The sequence below is a fragment of the Fistularia commersonii genome, chromosome 4, assembly GCF_037954325.1.
Source record: "Fistularia commersonii isolate RoL2024-O1a breed Wild chromosome 4, RoL_Fcom_v1.0, whole genome shotgun sequence".
In the NCBI taxonomy this organism is placed as follows: domain Eukaryota; kingdom Metazoa; phylum Chordata; class Actinopteri; order Syngnathiformes; family Fistulariidae; genus Fistularia; species Fistularia commersonii.
Window position 1 is genome coordinate 8,489,328 of NC_141287.1, and position 22,483 is coordinate 8,511,810.

At 40.4% G+C, this 22,483-nt stretch overlaps 1 protein-coding gene across 8 annotated transcripts in view; it reads right to left on the reverse strand.

Moving 5' to 3' along the window:
• Positions 1-22,483, reverse strand: part of LOC147234560 (phospholipid-transporting ATPase IH-like) — a 36,023-nt gene that overhangs the window by 7,587 nt on the left and 5,953 nt on the right. For all 8 annotated transcript variants that reach the window (XM_086145088.1, XM_086145087.1, XM_086145086.1 and 5 more), the window contains exons 2-25: positions 14,683-14,805; positions 14,410-14,499; positions 13,135-13,215; positions 12,477-12,584; positions 10,183-10,311; positions 9,297-9,400; positions 9,138-9,188; positions 8,610-8,674; positions 8,444-8,525; positions 8,195-8,345; positions 7,880-8,077; positions 7,619-7,792; positions 7,185-7,351; positions 6,857-6,928; positions 4,867-4,940; positions 4,646-4,749; positions 3,799-3,980; positions 3,123-3,356; positions 2,826-3,003; positions 2,621-2,723; positions 2,159-2,304; positions 1,701-1,760; positions 519-646; positions 243-378 (exon numbers count right to left, since the gene is read on the reverse strand). In XM_086145088.1, coding sequence (XP_086001214.1) covers positions 243-378; positions 519-646; positions 1,701-1,760; positions 2,159-2,304; positions 2,621-2,723; positions 2,826-3,003; positions 3,123-3,356; positions 3,799-3,980; positions 4,646-4,749; positions 4,867-4,940; positions 6,857-6,928; positions 7,185-7,351; positions 7,619-7,792; positions 7,880-8,077; positions 8,195-8,345; positions 8,444-8,525; positions 8,610-8,674; positions 9,138-9,188; positions 9,297-9,400; positions 10,183-10,311; positions 12,477-12,584; positions 13,135-13,215; positions 14,410-14,499; positions 14,683-14,805 — 2,940 coding nt within the window. The remainder of the gene's footprint in view (positions 1-242; positions 379-518; positions 647-1,700; positions 1,761-2,158; positions 2,305-2,620; positions 2,724-2,825; positions 3,004-3,122; positions 3,357-3,798; positions 3,981-4,645; positions 4,750-4,866; positions 4,941-6,856; positions 6,929-7,184; positions 7,352-7,618; positions 7,793-7,879; positions 8,078-8,194; positions 8,346-8,443; positions 8,526-8,609; positions 8,675-9,137; positions 9,189-9,296; positions 9,401-10,182; positions 10,312-12,476; positions 12,585-13,134; positions 13,216-14,409; positions 14,500-14,682; positions 14,806-22,483) is intronic.

The window sequence follows — 22,483 nt, forward strand, 5'->3', positions numbered from 1 at the left end:
TGTTGTTGATATGAATGGAACAATAATGTTGCTGACCTATCGGGGAGCCCGGGACAAAAAATGTTAAATAACTAGTCCATGATAATAAAAACACCAAGTTATTGGCTCTCATTCCACTGGAAAAGGATGAGCGTTTTGGAGACGACAATAAGTAAAGTAAGTGTTAATCGGCCTCGCTCAGTGTGGTAACTGCTCTATTACCACTCCTCCTTCACAAAAACCTCACGGACACAGAGGCTCACCTGGCCATTGCTGGTAAAGGTGGTGTTATCAAACAAGAAGTAGGCACCAAAGAAGAAGATGACAGCGTCAAACACACCCAGGCATGTCCAATACACGAAGACAGGCCAACGGAGAAGGGAGTTCTTTGCTATGTCCCTGTGGTGAAACAGTGCAACCAATCAAAACAGTAGTAAAAAAGACACAGATAATGTCTCGATCAATCACATATATTTTCTTGCAAGTTATCTGCTTTATCTCATCAAATCCGGCAACTGGTACAGTTTTGTTATCCCCACCTATATAGGGAGGGGTCTTTTTTGAGGGTCTCCATGGTGACATGCTGCTCAACCAGACTGTAGAGGAGGATGGGGAGTGACGTAAAGCTGATGTTGTACAGTGTCAAATACGCCGTGTCGTACAGAGGCTGCAGAGGGACAATCAGAACACACAACCATCAGACCTTGCTTTGGATTTAGATGCTATTTTTTCCAAAGAGAAAAATGCAGTTTCTGTATCAGTTAAGTCAAAATCTGCCCGACTGTAGCTGTATCGAGTTGATATTCAAAGTGTTATAGAACGGGACCCAAATTGTTTGTATGCTGCAATATCTGTGTAAATGTGTTTGTAGACTTGGCGGGTCAGGTAATTAATGTTAATGATTTATGAATATAACACGGTTGTAAAAAAAAAAAAAAAAAGTGACAAGAAGCAGGAACCCCTTAACTCAATTTTTGTGTTACAGGGATGCTACATCCACATCACACTGTACGCAAACTGAATGGTAGTCTATGGTATTTATAGCAGAGATTTGTCAAACATCTATAAGTACACTTTCCGATAATTCAATACTTTTGTATTGTGTTTATTAATAATGGTGAGAATTATGCAGCCTTCAGCATTAGTTTTGACCTCCAATTGTGTACAATCAAATGTATTCTTTCTTTATCAGTCTTGTTTTCCTGTTGAATGTTGTAGTTACATGATCATGAATATGAAATGTTAACCTAGCCTGGTTTGTTGCCACAACAAACGGCTGCGGTAAATTGTTTTGGACTCCTTCTGTTGATTTAAGATTTCCAGTTGGCATTACAAACGATCATAGACCAAACACTAATATGGATATCAGTTATTCTTGTAACCAAGAAGAACTGATGGTGCAAAAATACATTTTGAAACACAAGGCATAAAAGAGCAATCACTTGAAGAATGACCGATTAAAATGAATGAATAAAATCACTGAGATTTTGATACTGGTTCTCCATTTCTGTTTTCTGCAGTTTTATTCATACACGATAAGCAAAGGCTGCTTACAAGGAAGTTTTTTGTTATTAATATCAATATGCACACAGTAAAATGTTAACTTTCTTCAAGATTTGGTCTGCTGGACAAGGTAAAAAAAAAATCCTCCTTTACTAATTTGCAAAATACGACAGAGGCCTACGTGAATAAAGACTGACTTGACAGCATAGAATCCTTACCTGCTGGGAGAACCCGCAAAAGAACTGATAGAGGAACTGAGGAAATATGAAGCATACATTCTGGAAAGATTTAAAAGAGAAGAAGAAAATAAACTGAGAAGTTGATGCGCTTAAATCATGTGAAGCGATTTGAAGAATCTAAAAATGCTACTATCTACACATTTCTGTTTATGCAGAGATTGTGTGCTATAAACTCACTGAGTAGGCTGTAAAATGCTGGCCTGCCAAAGAGTAAAAATGAATCAGTTGGCAGGATAGTGCTTACTATGGAAGCCGCCCACACTGCTCATCATAGCTATGAATCCAGGAGAGAATGTTGCACAAGGGATTCTTGATTCCCCTAATCTGCCAGAGTAGCTTGAAAACCTGGTTCTTTGTAACTCAGTGTTTGACTGGGAATAACGTTAAGGGATTAAGGCGTGCAAGCCAGCAGAGTTAACTAGACATTTGTCAAGTACCTTGTAGAAGAAGTACTGAACCAGTTCAGCAATGCGGATGTAGTAGTAATGGCCGTGAACAAGTAGCATCTTCTTCAGGTGTTTAAACTTTGGGACAGCATAGTCACTGTTCCTTGCGGCCTGACGACCCTCTTTGCCCATAATTCCTTAATAAACAAAAAAAACAACAAGTCATTTAAAAGTAATCAGACACGATAGGACAGGTTATCGACCCGGTGTAAAGTGCAAGTAGTATGTTAATCACAGATGGATGCAAAGATCTAAGAGTTGAAAACTAAGTGTGAATAAAAAAAAAAAAAAAGGGAACCCTTTTATTCACGCTTTGTTTTTATCTTATTTAAAGTAAGGAATTTTTTTGAACAACTTTAACCTGTACCAATCAGTCATTGCCAATAAACACATTTAGATGAATTTCCGTAAAGAAAAATGGCTAATTTATAATTTATAGTTAAATGACCTCACCAATACCAACGTGCGCCTCCAAAATCATGCTGACATCATTTGCACCATCGCCAACAGCGAGGGTTATGGGGTGCTCCTTAGACGCTTTAATGAGCTTCACAATCTGTCGACACAAAATACCTGATTCAGCTGCACCTTAATTGAAATGCATTTAGAATACGATATACAGTGAATATATTGATGTCAGAATACGCCATTGTCTCACCTGTGCTTTCTGCAGCGGTGCCATGCGGCAGCAGAGTACAGCGCTACAATTGCGACAGATTTCTAAGAAGATTTCTCGGTAATTGCCGTGGCCTGAACCCTCCTGCTTGGGCTTGAGCACCGCCGACAGAGTCGCCCCGTCAATGATTAGACCAAAGTCGAGACAGTCTACCGACAGACTGGAGGAACATATTAAAGGTATTTTCTACAGTGTGCATTACTGTAAGGTGATATAGTAATAAAGAGAATTTCTGTGGCAGACATTTTACTTCATCAAGCAGATGAATTTCTTCCGTACCCAGATATTGAACGCTGTCTGAGGACCGTTCTGTTTAGTTCAAACAGAACATCATGCAGACTCTGTTCCTCCGTGCGTTTCTTCGTGAGCTCCAGAATCTGGGTGCTACAACGGAATAGTTTGCTGGCATAGCAGGTGGCGGCCGCCGTCTCCATCTTGTCCCCCGTCAGGACCCAAACCTTGATCCCAGCCTTGTGCAGTGATTCAATGGTGTCTGCAGCTTTCTCCTGGAGCCTGCGCATCAATAAGTCAATAGTAGCTTCAGTGGGGTCGGTTAAACCATTCATCAAAACTCCAATCAATTACCCACTGGTGATAATTTATCAATGGATGACCACCCGTTGACCCACACCATAACCGGTTTATCTATGAGGATGTCAAACTGTCAGGGTGCTAATCGATCAGGTGGAAAGCTGCCTTTGCAGGTCAATACTGAAGTTTTTTTTAATCAGAGTACAAAAACAACATCTGTTACAGCAGAGAGGAAAATAAAATGGGAACAAATTGCCTCACATTAGAAGAAGGTAACCTTTGACAAATCTGACTGAGGACGTCAAATGAGTTTGACGGTTCTTTGAATAGAGCTTCATGCCTCAGTAATCTCCCCTTCTGTCCTTCTGCTGCACAATTTTTTAGGGTCTTCCCATCCTTTCTTATGCTACCCATGGCAACCAACCTGTCCTCCACAGCAGTAGCGCCCAAAAGCACCAGGTTCCTTTCAATGATGTCGTAGGCCTGAGACAGCCTCTGCTCCCTGTCCTGCAGGGCCAACTTGGCTTCGGTGAGGTGATGACATGCCTCTTCGTATTCTGACTCCGACAGTCTTTTATAGGCTACACACAGAGTCCGCAGTCCCTCCTGGTGTCAGAGCGTAGAAAAGCAGATTGTGTGTTATGGGATTCACTATAAAGCAACTGTCCCATCATCAAATCCAATCCAACCGGAGTCAGATCTCACATCAAACTACCGATGTTCTTATGAAGTGGTGCTCATAATACTTGAAGTGTAACTTCAGTCACATTTGGTAAAATGCACAGAATTGCTATGTGAGTGTGTATAAACATTGGCAAAGAGACAAGCAGCTAAATTCAAGGATGATGCTTTATATAAAGGTGAGCTTAAATTGGTTTCAAGGTCCTTTTACCACTGTTATCCGTTACATATTAGTATTATAATGTGTTAATAAGCAACACATATGCAGCATATATGAGCACCATACACTCACTTATCTAAGTAATTTCCCATATGCAATATTTTAAGCATATCATATTAAGTGCATATGCATAGACAAATGTATACATTGCAAATTTATGTGTATGTTGTATAAAGAGCATGCAAAAATAAAAACAGAAAATTGATTATTGATATTTTAGATCTTTCAGCTGTCTCTGAAGTCATTACATTGACCAAGACTCGTAGTTTGAGGTGGAAACAACCTGATTATTATCCATGTTTATCCTGGTCTGACTTTGTGTCATCAAACCTGAAATATAACAGAGGCTGAATTTGGTTTGCACACTCACCACAGCATTCTGCTCCACCCTTGCTTTCACCTGCTCCACCTTTCCAGATACAACCAAGGGAAAAATGGATGAGTCTGCTCCCTTGCAAAAGAGCAAATACTCTCCTGAGGATCCAAAACAGAAAAAAAACACGGTACTAATGAATCCTCTGAACCAGTCTGTTTGAAGAAAATGACATGTAAGAGACCACCTGCGCTCTTTGATGTGAAAATATAGTTTACCAGAGCTTGACTTGACTATGACGCTCATTCTCCTTCTTACAGAGTCAAAATTGAGTACATGGAGCAGCTCAAACCTGAGAGAGAGAGAGAGTATTGTCAATAAGAAAACGGTTAATGTGGCTTGTGTATATAGTACCCATGCCATGTTGAAGTTCACTTTTTGTAGTCTCACTGTATCACAAACTTTTTTATCTCATTTTAAAGCCCAAATTTTTTTTCCATACCTCAGTGTGTTTTCAGTTTAATGTACTTTTCTATGTGTATCATTTTAATTATTTTTACGGAAAATAAGCATTTTCTATGGTGGGGTCCATCCAGATGATGGTGTTCTGTATCCTGGGCTCTGATTTGCTCAGCGATCGTAGCATCATTGTCTGCATCTCCTGCGCATAACATGCATTCAGAATATTGCCTTGTCCATTTCACATTGACATACATTTGGTACTTGTTGTTTTACTTTGTGATGTGCGTGTTCGTGTGACTTATTTGTGACCTTTTCAACCCAGATTACGACGCCCAAAAGTTCTGCACCTTCACCTCTAAGCTATCTGGCACTGAACTGAAGCAACAGAGTAACCTGCCATCTGGGTTTATAAGAATGTGGGAAGGGTCATAAAGCTTTAAAGTACATATAAATAAAAAAAATTGAACTACGGTCACTACTTTGTGCATTTTTGTTTGTCACAGCTGGTTCTGAACAACCCCTTTGATAAACAAGGGACTACTGAATTATTATTTTCAATATTTGCCTGGTACGAGTTGTCTTTTGTGATGTAACATTCTGGGTTGCTTAATCGTTAATACTGTATTTGAGGCGGATGAACACCATGTTGTCGGCTTAATGTCTGCACTTGGACCTGACTTCATGGCTACTCAAGAAGAGAAAACAAAGTGTTTTAGTTGAAGATTGGCTTTTTTCAGGACACCAGATTGTGCCAAATAGGAAAACCAAAAATCTATTTTTTAAGGATGACATTTTTACCATCATTTCTTCAGTAACCTCAGAAAAAATGAAGTGCCTCCTGCACCATAATCATACTCTAAAAAAACATATAGATTTTATGCAGATGGGCTGCACATGTTAAAGCAAATGCCAGAATAAATAAAGGCTCTTTTACAAACCATCTTCCTTGTACCAAGGCTGTTATCTCCAGTATATGTCACAGCAGTGCTCTCTCAAGGGAAGTCCCAGCTAGAGCGTGTGTGAATGAGTTTATCGTGCTATTGAAGTGAAATACAAACATCCACTGCTGAAAAAGCACTTTCAATGTAGGTCTAGCCAACAAAGATGCAATAAAAATATTTAACTGGGGCAATGTTGAGACCGGAGAACGTCTGGTCTGAGTACTATAAAAAAAATATCCTAATCTCTGCTTACTTGTGGTTGGGCCAGTTTTCCTACAAATCAAGATTTCATATGTGAAAGGGAGTTAAAAGATCGTTCTCCCCATGTCAAACTCTAAGAATCGTAAAAGAATTTGAAATTTCTAATAAGCAAACTGCACCTCAAATTGTGTAAACCACTTTACAAATATCTGACATTGTGGTTTAACAGAGACTAGGAAGTGTGTGGAGTGTTGGTGTGTTTTCCAGCAGATTAAGCAGCACGTATAAGAAAACTCTTAAAAGCTGTTAGCCCGCTGGCCTTCCCATCTGCTCGATACACCTCCCCCACCCCCACACTTACTTAAAATAGCTCGCTATTGACAGGTCACTGATGATTTAGAGAGAAGCAGAACACAAGAATACTCCCCATGGATCAAAACATTACACGTTTTCCATTAAACCGTCCACACGATTGAACAAAATTAATGGAGAATAACTGTTTGCCCAGTAGTGGTTATAATAGTTTTCATGACATCTGTCGTGCAGTTCACACCAAACAAATATGGTTTCGCTCCAGGCAGCCGATGTTTGGTCACAATTCCATCAAATGAATTGCTGCGGTTTTACTTCCCACGGTGAAACCTCACCACTTAGCCGAACCAACCTTTCAATTTCATCATCTTTGTTAAGAATCTCCATGTGGTTGTCTTTCAGTCTCAGATAGGTGTAGCCCAGCCTGACAGCAAGACAGGGGGGAAAGAGTAAATATCAGTCTGATGGAAGGTATGCATATGTTATTAAACCTTGGTATGGTAAAGTGATAGCAGCCTGCAGAAAACATGGCCGAAGAGTTAATGTAACCTCCAGTTACATGAAGAGTCTGGCTAAGATTTGCGACACACATCTTTTCTTCAACTAAAAGTCCTGTTTCTGAATCATAAAGATACAACCTAATCAAATTTTGAGATCTCTGTAGAGGATATACCATTTACCTTTTCATTCCCTCCACCAATGCAACCTCATCTGGTGAGGAGGAGATGTAGAAGGAGGTGGGCCTGCCCTGGTGGAGACCCCTCTTTATTCCGTCCACAGTCTCCTCCTCCTTCACTTGCACTGTGTGACAAAGACACAATGCCCGAAAGAACAGGTCCTCGTGTTCCTAGACACAAAATAGACATTGATGTAAGAATTATTATAGGAATATTATCATAATATTGTATTCATTAGAGCTGACCCAATGGCCTTTCTCCTTACATTTCCCAGAGGTTTTGCAGTAATGATTCTGGTGTATCAATTCATTTAATCTTTTTTATAACTTAAAATTGCTAACAGAGCAGAACTTTACTCATGTTTGTTTCTCTTTGTCTCCACATTTATTGATTATGTATTTAGATTTTCAAACGCACACACGCGCGCGCACACTTACTCTCCTGTAGCCGCCTGGTGAGGAATCGATCATATCTATACTTGAGGCAGCGCTGAGGATTTGGCCGTTGCAGATGGCGTGAGGGATGTAGACATTCCCATCCACACAGCATTCGATAAACTCCATGTTGTTCTCTGTCAGCGTGCCGGTCTTATCGGTAAAGACATACTCGACCTTCGAGGGAAAGAAGAGGTGTGTTAAGAGCACGTCTCCAAAAAGATCGAATGAAGTTCCTGTGTAAAAGCGTGTACGACCACATACCTGACCAAGTTCTTCGTTCAGGTCGGAGGTGTTGACCTGCGCTCCCTCACCCAGCTCTTCATCAAACATCTCCTCATCCCAGGTAATGAAATAAGAGCCTAGGAATTTCTGCATTTCTACTGTTACATACATTGACACCGGGATGATGTAATTGAATAGGACCGTAAATGCCAGGAAGTCTGTGAAAGCTCGGATCACCTGAAAGATGAGACGGATAACATGATGGTTTCAGTGGCGTAACCTTGAGCTTTTAGGATGATTGCTCTTATGCCACTGAAAGGATGTTTTGAGAAAAAAAAAATTGGAAGAACGGACCACGTGACGCTGGCGCTCATTCTCCGTTCTGTGGTTGTACCAGGGCTCGTCTCGGTCCGGGGACCACTGCCAGGCATATTTGAGAAGCGTGTTGATCACTGCTTTGCTGATCAAGATGCACAGATATACAATCAGAAAGGCATTCATTGACCTGTAAAAGAGAAAATATATGGTAATGAAGGACTAGAGATGAGCGCAGGATCACACAATAGAATTTGGAATTACAGTCAGAGCAGGAGACAATCATACTTCTCTACAGCAGAGCGTTTCTGAGATTTTGACTGGTAATTAAGTGCCATCTTGGTCTCCATGCCGGTGTAGATTGCGACAGCTGAGTAAAAGCAAAGACGGGCTTAAACATAGGCCTGCATTTAAAGCAATACAACCTTTTTTGAGTGAATCTACGTGATATTACCATAGATATGATGAGTGTTCTTCAGCGTTGCCCCTCTGAGAAGCAAGTTCTCAGCCCCGAGCGGTCTGCAAAAATTGAAGAGACACCTTTATCGTACCTTCATGCACTGTTTCATATTTTAACAAAAATTAACTTAAAATGTCTTGCCAGGAATTTGATAACAGTATATGATAAACTAACTTATTGTTCCCAATGTTGGAGCTGCTTAGAAGGAAATATTTACTTAAACTCTACGGAAGGCAACAAAAATATCTAATAGTCAAACATTTGTTCACGAAAACTTTTTTTGTTTTTGCAAATAAAGCACACTCTTAAGGCCTGGCTTGTTTTTTCCTCTCAAATTGTAACTCATTAGGATCAATTTTTGACTTCAGTGGGGTGGTTATCACATCAGTATGCTTCTCATTACCGGAATAACAAAACTTAAGTCATTCTGCCACTTTATTGCTGAGCAACAATATTAAATAATTGATCTTTTCTTTTGTTTGTGTTCCTTTCCAACAGTACAAGCATAAAAGTTATACCCACCTGACCACCGGTTCTTCTTTGTCCTTGTAAATATTGATGCGTCCCACAAATCTGAGACATCATCAACAGCAGTGTCACATTAAGAGCAGTGTAGAAAAGTGAACTTTTCTACAATTAAAATAGATCCTTGTGTGTGTTCTGCACGGTTGTCTCACTCACTTGTAGAGGTCAGGCTGCGGTTGTTCACATTCAATAGTAGCATGAAGGGAATCCACCTCCTGCTCTGTTCTAAAGGCCATGGTATCTGGTACTGCATAATAGGTCTGAAGGGGAGGGATGGTGGGTGAGGGGGGAGAAGACAACAGAGGAAAATGTCACCCGTGGCAACTAATAAGAGGGTTTCATTTGACTTCCCAGCTTGGCTTCCAGCAGGTCTCCAAAATGGCCAAGAGAAGTCGAATGCCGGGAAAATGAGCTCCCATGGTCAGCAGAGGCTGGAAGGCACCACGCTGGGAGGGTGAGCTCATCAGGAGGTCCTGCCTCGGGCAGTGGGGTACTCCACAGTGGGCCTGAGGATTTGTGTGTGAATGTTTCGCCACGCATGCTATTGTGTGAGCGATGTCAGTGGAAATCAGCAGACAAGTGAAATCGCGGACAGCAGCGCATGACGATGTGTCACAGCATCAGTCTGTTTGAGAACCCCATGAAATCACATTTAGTCTATTTTAATTACTACTTGGGAAATTAAAGAAATCAAAATAAAATCAAAATACAAAACGATTTCCACAGTGACAATCAAATTCATAAAAAACAGAAAAGGACTGTAAATTGCCCAGAATAATATTACGAAATCTATTTCCGTATAGTATAAAAACAAGTAAGACCAACACTGTTCAGTGGTGGTGGGAAAAAAATAAAAATAAATATAAATAAATATATATATATATATTAATAAAAAATAAAAGTAAAATAATATCAAATTCAGGGTTACATTCAAATACTGTGTCATTCATTGGACTGGAAATGACCTTTAAAAGCTACTTTACATATAAAAAATAAAAAATAAAAAAAAAATCTCTTCCATCTCATTCACATGTCCTAGCACCTTGTGACTTGACTCCCCATCGAGGCTTGTGGTGGTGACGTAGCAAGTCCCATCATGTCGGCTGGAGGAGAGTAGGATGAGGTCACAGGGGAAGGTGTCGTCCTCCCTCACTACAACGATGTCCCCCACCTAATAGTGCACAATGACAACAACACACCACCCATTGGGTCTCCTGACAAGTTGTTCACATGAACAGAGAGGAAAGCACAAACAGACGGGCCTGCGGGTAATCGTTGACTCATCCTTTACCATTTCTTTTTTTTTTCCACAAAGGATTGAGAAGTTGCATAACGGATTATGCTAGCGGAGCAGCTTAAGCTCTGATAAATCCCATCTCCACGGTGACCATACACATGACACGCGCTCTCTGATTTTGCATGATTAATATATTCATCATTATTCCTGCTCCCAATTCACATACTAATCCTCTCCTTTTGATCTATGGTGCTGAGAAACATCGGTACAGAAACTGCTGGAAGGTGGAGAAATGGAAGGAGAGGAGGATAACGCAGAGAAGAGGAAGTAGTAAACGTGAGATTTTGAAATAAAATGTCACAGAAACATTCACGTTTCGAACATGGCAACCCATTCAATAATACTCTGTGACCTTTGAGGCATCCTCATATGAAAGTAAGGTTTTTAAGACACACCCACTGTCTGTCTGCCTGTTTTGATTCTAACTACAATGTGCAAGCATCCACACTCCATGCGAAAGAGCCTCAATTCTCTGTACGGATTATAGTTAGATTCTTTTTTTTTTTTTTTTTTTTGTATGGTTCTATAAGCTCACTATAAATGTATCCTGCTGTTCTTCCACCGGTGTGCAAAAATAAAATGACATATGTTGGGCCTAATATTTCAAGCCTCGATATCTCCAACAATGTGTATTATGTGTTATGCTGGCCCACTGGGTTCTCCACAGTGGGCCGGCACAATATTTACCTAGTTGTTCCTTTCCATTAAAAAAGCATATAGCTTGATGATGTTGTTGGGTAACATAGATTCATGGGAGTTATTGTTGAATTGTACCAAAACAAACAAGAAAAACATTTTTATCGTGGCTTACTCCAAATTATTTACTTTGACACAAACAGAAATCCCATGAGCACTGTAAATGAAACTAAGTCCAGCAGGAAAGAATCTACAACACATTGAGCTGTTTTATCTTTCACAGTCAAGAGAATGAAAATCATAAAGTAACTCAGCAGAAATACACTGTGAATCACTGTCTAAACAAATAAACAAGGAAAATTAACATTAACATGTGTTGTTATACATTCTATTCATTAGTTTGGTGGCTGACAAGGGGAGACACATTAGAAGAATCACTGAAAATATCTATAAACAAAATCCCGCTTACTATTAGGGCAAAGAAATGTATGCAATTCACTGCCAATTCAAAAACAACATATATACTTCAAATAAAGTAAAAAAACTTACACACGATAACACTTAAAAATAAAACCAGTCACCTCTAAAGGTTTTATAGTGGAAATTACAATAAGTAACCTTTATAGGTTGCTGTGCAGAATCTATTTTTTTTTTCTTTTTGGTGTCAACGATTGAATTAGAGCTGAATACTTGACATCTGACTATAATTATAAATTATGATTATTGTTAAAATAAATTAAGCAAAGGCTCAAATCACAGGAGTTGATGTATTAAGGAGGGGACAAAGTGCTTTTAATTGGACTACATTTACTATTTTTTTGTATGTATTTATTTTTTGTTTACAAAATTACAATTTCTGATATATGGTCATGGAAATAATCTGGGTCATCATAGCTTCTCATTTGGTAATAATGAAATCAAAGAATCATGACTGGGCTTACTTTTGTAAAAACAAACGGACCTACACTTAGAAGACTGAAATTATATTGAAAGCATAATAGATTCAAGGATTATCTGTGGTTTGATGCATTAAAAGTCTTACAGCTCTTCAGGCAGTTTCATCAAGAGGTCAGAGCCAAATCATCAAACACTGATCTGCCGTTGCATCAGCGTGACATACAATGTCTTTTGAGGATGAAAATTTCATCTTGAGACGTACATCGACCCCTTTTCTTCTTCAAGGCAAAGTGCCCGGTGATAGGAGTGCAGGGGGATTAATTGGGGAGCGAGCGACGAACAAAGAGAAACAACGAGTGAAGGAACATTAGCGAAGGGGCTGCAGAGGGAAAAACAAGCTGTGTGAGAGAGTGAAATAAGGCAGCTGAGCGGCAGAGTGTGTGCAGTGGTAGTAGTGCTACTTGGTCGCCTCAGGTGGTATTCTGCTCTAATGAGGCCATTCTTACCCGTAGCTTATGACTCTGCGTCCTCACCACCTTCCCTTGCTGCACCACGTCCACTGGACACTCATTTATAGAGCAGTCAGCCTTGTGACGGAGCCAGTCCTCGTAGCCCTGCAGCCAGGGGGGGTAAAAAAGATTGTAGAGGATATAGATTATAATGCAGAGAAAATCAGGGGGCAGTGTATAGCATGAGGGTTTGAGGAGAGAGGAAGGGAAGTGAAAGTCATTCGCTGTGATTAATTAGCATTGTGCTCTCTGAGCTTAGTGACCTGTTTCCTTGATTTCTAGCCAGCATGTCATGTTTTAGATTTATGTCCCGCTAAAGCTCCGTTCCCTTTAACCAGAACAGCTCCATCTATCACTGATAGTACCCCATCCCTCAGTACCAGGATGCGGCAGAGAAGATGCAACTCCCAGGGGCATGAATCCTTAGCTGGGCTGATTAACAGAGGAGACCATTCATTATCATATTTCTCACATCACCAGACAGATTCAATGGTATGTCCTTTCGCTGAGAGAGGAATGTGTATACAGATAATGGAGCTTCTGATTGGTAGAAGGTCTCTTAGTGTGTTTATTATGTGTGTGTGAGTTTGTGTGCATTAATGCGTGCATGCACTGGTTTGTTCAATGCCTGCGAGCCTGTTTGTGCAAGTCGTACCTGTTTGATAGCGGTAACGGTGATAACAAAGAAGAGGGGCAGGCCACTAGTGACTGGACTTGTGGGCGTGTCGATGATGAGCTGAATGGGAGAGAAAGAGTGGAAAAACATACTTATGTAGGATGAAGGGGTGTAGAAGTGGGAGGTGAGGAAAGAAGCACAGAAGAGTAAAGCCTGTCTCAGAAGAAAAGGTTCAGTTATTGCAAACCCTTAATCAAATAATTTATTTCATGGACAAACAACGTGTTTTTCTTTTTGCGTTTCTGGTCTCCAGACACTTATGGAACACATTGTATTAAATTGTAAATGTAGAGATGGTGAGATCGATCTTCGTCTGTACCATGTCTTTCCTACATAATGGTTAAAGACCTGATTCAATATCTCATGGTCATCTTTGTTAATCATGAAAATGCCTTCAGCAAAGTGAGAGGAAGCTATATATTTGAGGCAATATCCAATAAAAATAGAAACTCTCTGTCATGATGTTTCTTTAATTCCCAGCATAGACTTGGGACATCACCCCTGTAATGTAACTTGATGTGGGAGATGGTGATGCTCATTTCACACAAAATCCATTGGGTTGTTCCAATGCTAGAACATTTCTAAGAATTTATGTTTTGTTGAAAATTAAAAGTACATCAAATCCCTACGGTAATGTGTACCAATAGCTTTTCTAAATGGTCGGTAATGTGAAAACATTTGTAAACCAACAACATAATAGCTGTCTGCTCATGTACAATGTAAAACTTATACATAATTGGCTTGTTACTACATTATTTGCTGTATAAAGACTCTGAGAAATATAGAGACCTGAGGTAATAATGCAATACTGCAATGACATCACTTTATTTATGTTTTGGTTATGGACTACAATTTCTCAAAATTCAATTACACTTGTCAAAATGTAGCCGCTTATATACCTGCCTCATCACACAGCAATACACGTTTGCAAGCGCACAAACACACGCGAATAGACAGAATGAGAGGGGAGTGGAGAACAAGAGAGAAAGACAGATGGAGAGAGAGAGAGCAAGAAAGACAGTGTTAGAGAAATAATGCTAATAATGTGACACCTATTACATAGTTGGTTCAAAAACTACATTGGAACATTGACCTGTTATGATATTGTCATCTTTTATTATAGTAGGAAAAGAAAGAATATTATGCACAGGTTAGTTGCCTTCTACATTCAACTGACAAATTTGGATTCAGCAGGAAAGCTGTATTTATAAAATCATTACAATCAGTAGCACTGACTTTTCTGAAAAATCTCACCTGGACCAGAAATATAACCAAGAAGTAGAAGTTAGCAATTCTCCTGAATTGCTCGAACAGATTCTTGGGAATGAAGTTCCAAAAGGTATACTGTGAAATAAAAGTCATAACAAAATAAGTATCACACATATCTTAAAACAACAGGGAATCATATAACGTACAAGACTAACTAAATAAGAGGAGAGGCTCAGCTGGATAAAAAAGAATCCCAATAAAATATGTCAATGTAAAAAATGGAGGGAAACAATATTATGATTAAGAGTGTTTCTCTACCTTTGAGGAGACGATGCGGTTGTCGGGGTAACGCTGAGGGATGTAGGCCTCAGCTCCCGGAGGGGGCTCTTTATGACCGATGTACACCGTTCTACTGTCCACCCAGTTTTCCTCCCCCACACACTGCAAGAGAGCTTAGAATTAATTATAAGGTGCCGCTACAAGCCAAAATTCAGTAGGACAACATTTTATGGATTTTTTGTGCACACATCATATTATAATAAAGTCCATTACACAGGGATTAAACATTTCTTTGGCCAAACAAATAAATAAGTAGTGACTGATTTGCTTGGTTTACTTTGTCATTTAGAATTGAGTAGCTTGGATTTTTTGGACCGCCTGCTGGATAAACCAATTAACCTGTTAATGTCGCATGATTTAAAAAAAATAAAATATATTTGTATATTTCTTCGAATATACTGTATATTGCACATAAGTTCTTTAGAGTGTTTTTTTTTAAATGAGAACAATAATCTAAAACAATAAATAGGTTTGAATAAAATCACATCTAAACAGTAATGTACAACTCAAGAAATAAGTGAATGAATTACTGATAGAAATAATTTAAGAAAAAAATGAATCTTGTTTGTATAGGTTCAGAAAAAAAGAGCACTTAAATTACTCAATAAAATGGCAGACAAATAAAAGTAGCAAAAAATGTTATAGTTCAAAATAGCAAAAAATGTTATAGTTCAAAACTGAATCTGGTGTAGATTCATACCCAAGAGGTAGCTTTAGCTTTCTCACTCTTTGCTGTCGGACCTTTACCCGGTTGACCTTCAGTCGAAGCGTCTTCCTCTTTGGTTATTACTGACATGTTGTCTGTTAGTTTTACGTCAGTCTCCTCTGATATGAATAAAGAATAGCTGCATTGTGTTGATGCAAATTTCTCTCAGAGGTTATCTACATTACTGCTACATAGCTCCCTTTGGCATAGGGAGTCCTTTGTAAGAGTGCAGTTCATTATATACTATCGCAGAAAGGGCCTTCCGAGAAAACACAAAGCTCAGCTGTTTGTTTCCACCTGGCGACCAAGTTGGCTCATTATGACTTGGCCTGTGTGGGCTGTGTGAGTACCACCTTTGGCTGGACAGCCTGCCTGACACAGCTAATGTGAGACATGTTGACCATTAACCGCAAGGTTCTGGAAAGAGCAAGTTTACAGTGCCCTGAAACTTTGGCAGAAATTCGGCTTGTCATTGCCAATGACCCAAACTTTTAATGTCTTTGTTCTGGGAAACTACATGATGGAAATTTCAGTACAGGAAAGCTGCAAACTCAACACATTACCTTGTATATTACCACCTGCTGATGAATAACACCAAATAAAATATAAATCAATCATATTTATGGGGATTGTTCAGTGAAAAACCCTCCTGTCAAAACTAGATATGACACATAAAAATCGCATCATTCAACACTGCTCTTTAGTCCTCACAGGGTTTACTGGTGAGAAATCATCAGTTCATTGGGTAAACAGCTGCGTTAAACTGAATTAAGGGCAGTGTGATGCTTAGTTTTACAAAAATATGAATTCTTGCAATTTAATAGTCGACCAGAAATAGAAGATATTTCATGTGGTTTGGTCTGAGATTTAAGTCATGTAGGTAGGCCTTGTAGGCACGACGGAAGCAAAAACAAAGACATGAGAGTTGCAGATCTCAACCTGACTGGAGTGATCAACAGGCTGCTTGGCACTTAGGATAAAAATAGACATGGAGCCAAAAGCGTCAGCTGACTGGAGACCCCTCCAAAACATTAGGGGGGCAGCATGACCCAGAAAGTGGAGGAAGAGAGAGTTGGAAGTTTGGGCAGATAGAGAAGTAGCTTGCAGCTGCTGTGAACAATAAACAAATCACACAAAAACAAGGATCATTTGCCGATAATGAATATGTTCTTCACATGATCATATCTAGAATCCCTTAGCTCAAACAACAGTGAATAAAATGCGTAACTGTCTGAAATTTGCACATTTTCAATTTGACTGTAGGTCAGGAGTTACAGATCATGCACCATGTAAAAATGATTTAGATCACACTGATCACCTCCGTGAGCTGCCACCTTACCATGGTGGAGGGGTTCACATGTCCCAGTGATCCTTGGAGCCATGTTGTTGGGGGCTTTTTGCCCCTGGAAGAGTCACCCAAGGCAAACAGGTCCAACGTGAGGGACCACACAAAGCACAGCTCAGAAGACCCCATGAAGAAGAAAACATTGCCCCCTGACATTGCGCCTGTACATTGGGGTTCAACCCGGTGGATGAGAGGGTAGTGGGTTCTTACAGTTGTTTGTGGCTATGCACCTGACAACAGTTTGCTTTATCCACCCTTCTTGGGGTCCCTAGAGGGGCCGCTGGGGAGCGCTCCTACTGGGGACTATGTTATCCTACTGAGAGACTTCAACGCTCTCGTGGTCAATGACTGTGCGACTTGGAAGGGTGTGATTGGGAGGAAGGGCCCCCCGATCTGAACCCGAGTGGTGTCTTGTATTTGAACTTCTGTGCTCATCACGGATTATCAGTAACAAACACCATGTTCAGGCATAAAGGTGTCCATATGTGCACTTGGCACCAACACATCTTAAGCTACAGTTATTTGATGGAACTTGTGGTTGTGTCGTCAGACTTGCGGCCACAAGTCCTGGACACTCGGGTGAAGAGAGGGGCGGAGCTGTCAACGGATCACCACTTGGTGGTGAGCTGGCTCCGATGGTGGGGGAGGATGCAGGTCAGACCCGGGTCTGACCATGGGAGGAGTTCAGCGAGGCCATAGAAAACGACTTCTGTTGGGTGTCGAGGAGATTCTGTTCCACCATCTGGCAGCTCAGGGCCGGGAAGCAGTGCTCCCTCATCACTCTGTACAGTGAGAGCGGGGCGCTGCTGACCTCAACTTGAGATGTTGTTGATCGGTGGCAGGAATACTTCAGAGACCTCCTCAATGCCATTGAAACACCTTCCAATGAGGAAGCAGAGGGGATGCCTCCTCAAAAAAAGGGGGATCAGAGGGTATGCTCCAACTACAGGGGCATCACACTCCCCAGGCTCCCTGGTAAGGTCTATTCAGTGGTGCTGGAGAAGAGGAGCCGCCAGGTCGTTGAGCCTCGGATCCAGGAGGAGCAGTGGTTTTCATCCTAGCTGTGGAACAGTGGACCAGCTCTATACCCTCGGCAGAGTCTTCGAGGAGGCATGGGTATTTGCCTAATCTGTCTACACGCGTTTTGTGGATCTGGAGGATCATGGGCAATCCTGTTGGGGGGGTCTGGGAGCATGGGGTACCAAACCCCGTTATATGGGCTGGTCGCTCTTTTTATGATTGTTGTTGGAGCTTGGTCTGCACAGTCGGTTGTAAGTCGCACATGTTTCCGGTGAGAGCGGGACTCCACCAGGGCTGCTCTTTGTAACTGATTCTGTTCATAACTTTTATGGACAGAATGTTGAGGGGATCCGATTTTGTGGCCGCGGGATCGAGTCTCTTCTTTTTCAGATGGTGTGGTTCTGTTGGTTTCATCAGGCGATGATCTCCAGCTCTCACTGGAGCGGTTAGCAGGCGAGTGTGAAGCGGCCGGGATGAGGAACAGCACCTCCAAATCCGAGACCATGGTGCTCAACCGGAAACGGGTGGAATGCCCACTCCGAGTCGGGGAAGAGGCCCTGCCCCAAGCGGAGGAGTTTAAGTTTAAGAGAGGGAGGTGTGGCTGCTGCCCCCGCAACCCAACTCCGGATAAGCAGAGGAAGATAGTTGGATGGATGAAAATGTGCAGCAAAGGACACTGCCACAACAACATAATCTCTAAATGGTCATTGTTTATTCAGTCCACCTTTTATTGTCAATTGGCCATTTTAAATATAAACAACAGGTTACTGCTAGACTACGATATTACTCAGTGCTAAAAACTTCAAAACTAAATTATTTATTTCCATAACTAACCCTTCCTTCAATAGCACTTAAATGTTTTCATACTGATCCAAATTATATTTTAAAAAACACAACTCCCCGAAAATTGTAAAAATTACTTCCACCGTTCATTCGTCTTGTATTTTGACTACATTCAACCCCCAATTTAATTCAAGGTCTTCCTTTTGAGTACTAATTTATATTATTCCATCATGGGTTCCATCTTATTAGTGTCTGCGCTCCTTCCTCTCCTGACCATGTGACCATGGGAGTGGAATGAAGGAAGACAGCAAGAGATGAGACTGCAGTTAGTAGTTATCTGATCAGTAATCCTCAGTGGTCTGTATTAACCTCCAGCCCACTGCTCCCACCTCACTCTACCGCTCCATCAGACAGTGACTGACTGGTCATTTACTGTACACCGAGACTTTGTCTTTATTACCAACAATGGCACAGCCGGCTGGACTTCCATCGCCATCAGCCCGAGCACAGACAGAACGGATTTGATAACGGCCAAGTCACACCAACTACAGCTATGCCATTGTTGGCTCTGTTACTGTCGCTACCAGCTCATATTTGACAAATTGTAAGAGGGATGGTGTGCTAAGAATTACGCTCACAAAACGATTGAGTGTGTAACGGCCTACATTGTTTAGAAGAAAGTATTGAATTGATCTCAGTTTTCTCTTTTTTCTTTGCGAATCATGAATTATACTACATTTAATATATTCACCCTCTTGGCATTATGCAAACCATATGAGCAGAAAAAATAAAAATAAAAATTCAACCTCCAACTTCCCCGAGGACCAAAATGTAAGGCCTGTTGAACATTTCGGATAGAGGAATTGTGAAAATAAAATATTTTTAGCCCTAACCATCTTTTTGACACAGTAAACAATAAAATCAAACCTTGACATTTTACGGTTATATGCTTTGCTCTATCCAGCCAACAGGACTCATTACACAACCCTGAAAATGCAGTGACAACCCAGTGTCACACACCACGGAGCTTCAGATTTGTGATGAAGAGGTACGGAACATGAACTGGGTTGAATTAATGTTTGTGTCTCACTGACACACAGCTTGTCCAGGGGCTCTATTCAGGGTTATATTCCCATGGTCACTCTACTCTGACCACTCATGCTAACATTCCACAAACGATCAGAGATTATTTACTGAATAACCTACTAGTGAAAGCTGTGTCCTTTCACCCCCGCAGTGCCGTCTATGAGTCAAACTTAATGATGCGGTGAGTGAAAAGCACCAAAACAAACATCAGCTGAGTGGAGAATCATAGCAGACGGGTGCAAAAACAACATCAGTTGCCGCTCAAAAACAAACAAACGGTCCAAGTCAACAACTCATGACTAGTGCACACATGCCCACACAACATCAGCAAGATCCAGCTACTTCTGATCTGATAATGGAGTGTGAGCTTTAACTGCCCGTCCATGACACTGGTTGTGCACAAACTGTGCATAAACATTATGATGGAGATTATAATGTATAATCGCTTGACAGGTGAGTTAAAGTGTCCTGCTCTTCACAGCTTGACAGATAAACATCCATCATAACATCTATCTTTGGCCGATCACTCTCTCTCTGTGCGCCTGGTCGATCAGGTCATCATGGTTAATTTCAAGTGTCTTTTATTTCCACGCAGCTTGACTGGAAGAGGTCCTGATGTTCTAAGAAAGCGACTACAAATAAATTGATAACAAAAAAACATCCCACACAAGCTCCTACAACTATATGCAATTAGCTTAACCAATATTGTATGTAACAGATGAAGAGCTGTGGTAAGAAAGCTCAGATATCTGTGACCCAGAAAAGATTTTCACATTCTGCCAGAGGTCAGAGAGATCATCTCGATCTCCATTTACAAATCACCTAAAATTCGAGAGCTGGTATATCATTAGTATATGGAGTCTAGCGTATGAAGGTAACGATGTCAGAGTTCTGTGGCTATGATGATGAATTTATTTCCTACATTCATTGTGTTAATTCATTGGGTTGTTATTGTTGTCTGCTGTCTATTTATCTGCTGTCTATTTATTCATGGATGTCTTGCTTTCTTCTGCCTTTCTATTTATATCTATATTCATATTTATCCTTTTTTATTTGACATAACTGTTAGGCTGCTGTGACAAAGGAATTTCCCCTGTGGGAATCAAGTTTATCTTATCTTATCTTATCTTGAGTTTCCAGGTGGTTTTGGATAGCGACAGGAAGTATACAGAATTGTGCTCATACAGCTTTGCCTGAGATACATCTTTTATCAGGAAATTGGCATTTTTGCGGGCCCTCTCAAGATGTTTGTTGTTAAGATACACTTTTCAGGATATTGCTGTTGTGTGAGTCAGGGGGCATATGGGAATATGTTCAGAAGTGTATATTTTTCCCATTATGTTTGTTTAGACTTTAGATTCCTGGTAGCATTTGAGGAAAATCTCAAGTTGTTGTTGAGGAAAAAGGCCTGTACAAACTCTAGAGTATGTAGTGGCCTTTAGTGGAACAAGAAGACCATGTCCTTTTTTGTGCTTAACATTTAACTCCTTTGAAGAACTACCCCAACTTTTCTTTGACAGCATTCAGAGCAATGAAACATAATTCAAAACCACAAATAAAACAGTCTTCAGAATCAATAATCTCACTTGGTACTGACACAAACCAACAGCCCAGTTGAAAAACTGGATTCATTTGTTTAGAAAGGTTGTGCTTCTCGTTGCAGTGAGCAGAACTCGTCTCATTGAATTACTTGGCCCTAAAAGAAATATGACTGCAGGACCAAAAAGATAGATAATTGGCAATTTAAGACAACGAGACCAAGGATGAGCGTAGCATCAGACAGATTCTGAGTGTTGTTTTTCACAAACCCCTTTCATAGTGGACTTCTCAGGCAATGGAAGGTAGCATCACTACCAAGTATATTTCTCATGCATATTTAAGGGGAGATTCCTTAAATTAAGCATATAGATGGACATCCATATATATGCACATGATTAGATGCTTAGCGGTTTCTCAAATTTCTGGGAAGACATTAAAACACAAAGATAATCTAATATTATTTGATTATTATTCAATGTAATCTATTGCTACATATTTGCTAGTGATCACCAAAGCAATGCAGTTCATATAAATAGGCATACATGCCATGGCTTGTATGTTCCTCATCTGTGACACTCATAAAGCAAAGGAGTTAATTATGAGAAGGATCTCATTATGAATAAATGGATATCAGTTGAGGCTCATTATAGTTTTAGATTCCTGCTGATGAAGTAAAATGAGTAACATCTGAGTCTAAATATAAGCAGCTGTCCTTTAAGACAATGTTTTCATGGTCTTATTGCTGCTGTTATTTTTCTTGGGTACGACTTTTATGACTCCTATCTTTGAGAAAATGACAAAAACAAATATCAACAGCAGTCAGGAGAATGAGCTGCTGAAAAAAAACAGCGCGAGGAAAAAAACTCTCAGGGAAAAAGAAATCCCTTTTCTAAGCATTACACATATTTGATCAGACAATATTTGGGAAAATATGTCCACAAGTTCAGACAGAGGGCACAGCTAGAAACCGATAACAGAATATTTGGGGGAAAAGTGTCTTTTGAGTGCTTTGGTCACCTTGTGATGCAAATATCCAGCAACCAAATGAAATGATAATTACTTTGTATTCTTTTATTCCCTGCATTTGACTTGCTATCATCCAGGGGTTACATAAGTCTATAATTCAGCTGTGCTACTTCTTTGCCTCACACTCTCTCTTCTCTCCTTTTGCACCCACCACCTGCATGGAATCTGCATGGAATCTGCATGGAAAATGAACCCTTTCGCATTTGTCTTTGAGTCTTATATTGACAACATCCTCTTAAAAAAAAAAATTAAAAAAAAAAAGTGCCCCCACCCGC